Source organism: Etheostoma spectabile, chromosome 9 (assembly GCF_008692095.1).
Source record: "Etheostoma spectabile isolate EspeVRDwgs_2016 chromosome 9, UIUC_Espe_1.0, whole genome shotgun sequence".
In the NCBI taxonomy this organism is placed as follows: domain Eukaryota; kingdom Metazoa; phylum Chordata; class Actinopteri; order Perciformes; family Percidae; genus Etheostoma; species Etheostoma spectabile.
In genome coordinates this window covers 20,123,390-20,129,427 of record NC_045741.1, presented here as the reverse complement: position 1 = coordinate 20,129,427, position 6,038 = coordinate 20,123,390, and the positions used below count along the sequence as shown (strand labels likewise).

Below are 6,038 nucleotides of genomic sequence, written 5' to 3'. Positions count from 1 at the left end.
ACACACACACACACACACACACACTAGTACAACCACAGTCTGTTTTGCAGCTGGCTATTTGGCAAAGTCAGGGTATGGGTTTTTCACCAGAGGGGATGCTCTTTTACTTTCCCCACCCAAATTGAACCCATTTTCTGACCTTCAGTCCACTATTGCCCTGAGCTTTTAAAGTAAAGATTTTCAGAATTAACAGTATTTGATTTAGATTTGCTTTGAGTTCTTCAAAAAACATGAAAAGTAAAGAAGCAATGGTTCTTACGTAAACACAGGTAAGTTATGTGATGCAAATGCTTTTTTTTTTTAAATAAACGAGACTCAGTGATGACACTCAAACAATTGAATCTTGCAAATTTATTGATTTAGCACATAGTCACATCATATTGCCTATGTACTCTAATTTTTCAGTACATTATTAAGTTGCTATCAGTCTCAACACCACATACAGGTTAAGACTATGTCAGGATTTTCAAATGTACTGGAACACAAGTCAAACAAGTTAAATTCAAACATTTGTTGTAGCTGTTTTTTCCCCTTTAAATGGATGGCTAATTGTGTACCTTTTTCTCTCTCATTCAACAACCAATGTACCAGTCCACCAGCTGTCTGAAGGCCTTGTAAATTAAGGGGTTGAAGGTGCAGACCACCCCCCCACCACGCCACATTTGGGCCCTCTCCCTGTTCAGATCCCCAAGGCAGGTCACCTGGTCCTCGAAGGACCGTGACACACACCACTTTGAGTGGTCGTAGTGGGACTGGAACAGGACTGATCCGGGAAGCCGAATCCTCTTGATGTTCATGGTGTGTTTGGACAGGGAGCAGTTGGAGGGCAGCTCATGGCCTTGTCTCTGCCAGGACTCCACCAGCAGGTCGGCATCCAGAGCCTGAGCCAACCAGCCCGTGTAGATGTCTGAATGAATGCCAGTGAGGGGGTTAATTCAGTTGCATAATGATAAGAAATTACATGAAAAAGCACATAGTAATAAAGCTAAGCTCAGTCATTATGATGCACTAGAATATGTTTTCATGATTTAAATAACATTCTAACAGTTTTATGTTGTTTATTTTGAATTTCCAATTAATATTGTAAATGAGCTATATAATGTTTTACAACCCAATATAGGGATGGGTGGCCTCCATGTTGATTTTGCGACGATATTGTAAACAATTGGTGCTTTCACAAAATCTTGACACAATGAGATTTTCGATCAATATTCATCAGTAATGTACTGGTTCCGCACATATCTCTCCGACCGCACTCAGTTTATTCAACTCAAATCTTTCACATCCCACCCTTCCCCTGTTACTACTGGCGTCCCTCAGGTTCAGTTCTTGGCCCCCTCCTTTTCATCACCTACCTACTTCCCCTTGGCAATATCTTCCGCAAATTCAACATTCATTTTCATGTTACGCAGACGACACCCAGCTACTTATCCAGCAAACCCCTCCTCGCTCCCCCCCTTGTCCCTTACTAACTGCTTACTTGAAATAAAAGACTGGTTCACCTCAAACTTCCTTAAACTAAACGTGATAAAACAAACTCCTCTCGTAGCCACCAAGTCCACCCTATCCAAATTAATAGTTTCTCTCTACCAATCGACAACTCCTGGTCTCCCCTTCCCTCGGTCAAGAGTCTGGGCGTCATCCTCGATTCCTCCCTCTCCTTTCAGTCACATAATAATATCTGCCGGTCTGCATATTTCCACCTACGCAACATTAACCGCCTCCGTCCGTCCTTACCACTCAACTGCCTCCATCCTTATCCACAGCCTCGTCACCTCCCGCCTTGACTACTGTAACTCTCTCCTTTGGCCTTCCTCAAAATCCCTCCATAACTTCAACTTCTTCAGAACTCAGCAGCTCGTGTCATCACCAGAACCCCTCATTTCATCATATAACCCGGTTTCAGCAGCTCCATTGGCTCCCGGTTCAATTCAATACAATTTAAAATCCTTCTCCATACTTTCAAAGCCATCCATAACCTTGCCCTCCATATCTATCAGAATCCTACACATTGCCGTCCCCTCCCGCTCCCTCAGATCTTCCTCCTCCCTCCACCTCACTGTCCCCCATGCTCGACTCATCACCGTGGGGACCAGAGCCTTCAGCCGCTCTGCTCCCCAGCTCTGGAACTCCATCCCCCGATCCGCAACATCGACTCTCTCCCTCTGTTCAAACTAGACTAAAAACCATCGTTCCAGCTCGCTTATCTGTAAATACACTGTTCCTGTTTTGTTTTGTTTGTTTTGTTTTTGTTTTTTTTGTTTTATTACTACTTACACTTTATGTTCCCTGTATCGGTCTTTTATTCTCTGTAAAGCGTCCTTGAGTGTTAGAAAGGCGCTGTTAAATATAATGTATTATTAATGTGGATATAATGTGGACTAAGTGGTTAAAGGCAAAAAATAGAACAGCTAGAACAGTCTGTAAATTCAGAAAATCTCTTTATTGTAATGTAGCTTTTAAAACCAGGAAAACACAACCCCTATGCTATATTACAGTGTCCAAAATCTAATATGTAATCTCATATCATGATATCAATATAAATATTTTGCCCAACCTTAGAACAAATATAACCTATAACCTCCATGCTCAGGGCTGACAGATTAGTTTTTTTTCTTTTAATATACAACAAAAACAGGGGCCTCTAAAAATCCTACAAATGAAACAATCTTATAGGCGAAAAAAATGACTGCTCACAACTGTCCACACTAAGGCCCTAAAATGTGAAAAGATTCAAAAGTAGGGCTTTACCTCATTGTAGGAGGTCACAAGTAAAAAGCATTGGGAGCAGAGTACCACTGAGGCTGTGGGTGGGGTATGCTCATACACTTTATGGTTCTAAGATGATAGTGTGTCTGCACCTAAAAATGAGTGATTGTTGCAAACAAGACAGTAACAGAAAGAAGTTTTCGCAAAAAGGTCAGATTGTGTAAAAAATGTTTAGTTATGCTGTGAGATTTTGGCAAAGGGGTTGTGAATCTCCATCGTCTCTCCAAAATAGTGCTTTTGTCGCAATATATATTTGTATTGTATTTGCATGTATTTGTTTATTTTTACGGCAGCAAAGCAGCAAATGTAAAAAAAAGAAAATATAAATGACCCACAGTGCGTGAGGAATACTTTACCATCCACAAAGCGTTCAGATTTCACAAAACTGACAAACTTTTCCCCTTGCACTGAGAAAAGCTGCTCCACTCTCTTATCTGAGGCCAGCGGGGGTTTGGAGCCCTCACATAACTGGGTCAACTGCGGCAGGTCGGCCGAGAATGCAGCAGGTACAGAGCAGTTATAGAAGCGGGGGTAAAGGTACACCATCTGCTTTGCTAGGGAAAAAGGAGAATTCCTCACAAAGAAGTGAGAAAATTAGATGTTAGAAAATTAAAGGATGCACTATAGGATGCTTCAGACAGTATTCCTAAAACCCAGAAAAATTGAGCTAATAAAGAAATTCTCATATTTTACATGATAGTGTTGAACTGAATTATTTTTAGTATTTATTAGTTTTGCTGATATACTGTAAAATATCAAACAAATACCAACTTTAATAAATACTGGTTATATCTAACTGTGTCTATAATCTCGAAATATGGATGTTCTTGAGAACCAAGCAACATATAACTTCTCTCTTTTAGTTTCATATTGGTTTCATTGATGATGCATGTGTGTTGTAGTGGGCCAATTTAAAGGAATCTTCAGAGGTCTGTGTCATTGATACGTAGTATTAAATAGTAAAGTTTAATCAATGAAAATCATGTGAGTGTTTAATGGCAAGCAAGTGGATTTCCCAAAATGTAGCCATGTTTCTCGAAAAAGCTGCTAGTCAATAAAATGTCTCTTTAGTTAGTAAAACTTAAAAAATATTGACTCATGTCACAGATACACAATACAAAACAAATAGCAACATTGTCAACAACATTTATTAACAGCATTGCTCACAATGTTACTATGTCTCTCATTGGTTAATAACATTAAAACTCAGTTAAAGACCTCCACCAGAAATGTTTTATGGCAAATAAAAATACACAATAGTTTATGTATGATACGGTTATTCCACAAAAAAAGTTTAATTAATTTGTTAATTCTAACTATATTTACTCCTTCTCTCTCATTGAAAAATTATGTATTTGCAAATACTTTTTCTTTCAATTGTGTAACTGCTGGACACACGATGTCTACTACTTTATTGTCTTTTTTCAGTGTATCTGTATGTAATTTGCATATTGGATTGCAATATTTAAGTGTAGGGGGACTTACATTTTTTTTTCTTATTATATAAGAGTAGACCCTCAAAACATCATTGGACAAACACTTTGCAGGTTTGGGTAAATTTGAAGTCATATCTGTATGTATTGAAGGCACTGACATAAGACCCAGTCACTGTGTAAATGTTTTTTGGTTTTAGCAAATAGAGAATTTTGTAAGTTGAAATCTGGGATGTGTACAGAGCAGGAGTACATGAGGCAATGTTGCTTCATGAGCGTTCACTCACCTATTTGGAGGAACTGTTCATAATAGTAGGTCACGCAGAGAGCAGTCTGGCCATTGGTTTTGCCAGAGGAGGGGTAAAGATAGCCCCTCTCAGGGAATGAGGGGAAATGGGGAATGCTGTGCGAAAGCCAAAATCCTTGAGAGCGGTCAAAGAACAGTACCCCTGCAGGATGCAGACAAACAACACTCAATGCACATATACAGTACAGGCCAAAGGTTTGGACACACCTTCTCATTCAGTGTGTTTCCTTTATTTTCATGACTATTTACATTGTAGATTCTCACTGAAGGCATCAAAACTATGAATGAACATGGAATTATGTACTTAACAAAAAACTGTGAAATAACTGAAAAAATGTCTTATATTCTAGTTTCTTCAAAGTAGCCACCCTTTGCTCTGATTACTGCTTTGCACACTCTTGACATTCCCTTGATGAGCTTCAAGAGGTAGTCACCTGAAATGGATTCCCAACAGTCATGAAGGAGTTTCCAGAGATGCTTAGCACTTGTCGAACCTTTTGCCTTCACTCTGCGGTCCAGCTCACCCCAAACCATCTCGATTGGGTTCAGGTCCGTTGACTGTGGAGGCGCAGCACTCCATCACTCTCTTTCTTGGTAAAAATAACCCTTACACAGCATGGAGGTGTGCTGGAGGTTGGGGTCATTGTCCTGTTGAAAAATAAATGATGGTCCAACTAAACACAAACCGGATGGGATGGCATGTCGCTGCAGGATGCTGTGGTAGCCATGCTGGTTCATTATGCCTTCAATTTTGAATAAATCCCTAACAGTGTCACCAGTAAAGCACCAACACACCATCACATCTCCTCCTCCATGCTTCACAGTGGGAACCAGGCATGTAGAATCCATCAGGTCACCTTTTCTGTGGCGCACAAACACAAGGTTGGAACCAAAGATCTCAAACTTGGACTCATCAGACCAAAGCCCAGATTTCCACCAGTCTAATGTCCATTCCTTGTGTTTCTTTGCCCAAACAACTCTCTTCTGCTTGTTGCCTCTCCTTAGCAGTGTTTCCTAGCGAGCTGCTATTTGACCATGAAGGCCTGATTCAATCTCCTCTTAACAGTTGTTCTAGAGATGTGTCTGCTGCTAGAACTCTGTCTGTATTCATCTGGTCCTAATCTAGCTGCTGTTAACTTGTGATTTCTGATGCTGGTGACTCAGATGAACTTATCCTCAGCACGCGGTGACTCTTGGTCTCCCTTTCCCGGGGCGGTCCTCATGTGAGCCAGTTTTGTTGTACCGCTTGATGGTTTTTGTGACTGCACTTGGGGACACATTCAAAGTTTTCGTTATTTTCTGGACCGACTGACCGTCATTTTTTAAAGTAATGATGGCCACTCGTTTCTCTTTACTTAGCTGATTGGTTCTTGCCATAATATGAATTCTAACAGTTGTCCAATAGGGCTGTCGGCTGTGTATCAACTTGACTTCTGCACAACACAACTGATGGTCCCAACTCCAATAATAAGGCAAGAAATTCCACAAAGTAACTCTGACAAGGCACACCTGTGAAGTGAAAACCATTT

At 40.4% G+C, this 6,038-nt stretch overlaps 1 protein-coding gene and 1 long non-coding RNA gene across 3 annotated transcripts in view; both read right to left on the bottom strand.

The window, feature by feature from the left end:
• The window catches only part of LOC116695977 (uncharacterized), a 15,693-nt gene continuing 9,655 nt past the window's right edge, over positions 1-6,038 (bottom strand). For both annotated transcript variants that reach the window (XR_004333597.1, XR_004333596.1), the window contains exon 3: positions 1-23. This is a non-coding gene — a long non-coding RNA (uncharacterized LOC116695977). The remainder of the gene's footprint in view (positions 24-6,038) is intronic.
• dnase2b (deoxyribonuclease II beta) overlaps positions 529-6,038 on the bottom strand; it is a gene marked incomplete at its 5' end in the record, with an annotated part of 7,853 nt that continues 2,343 nt past the window's right edge. The window contains 3 exon segments of the mRNA XM_032526557.1: positions 529-907; positions 3,126-3,323; positions 4,490-4,651. Of these exon segments, the coding sequence (XP_032382448.1) occupies positions 573-907; positions 3,126-3,323; positions 4,490-4,651 (695 nt within the window). The 3' untranslated portion in view covers positions 529-572.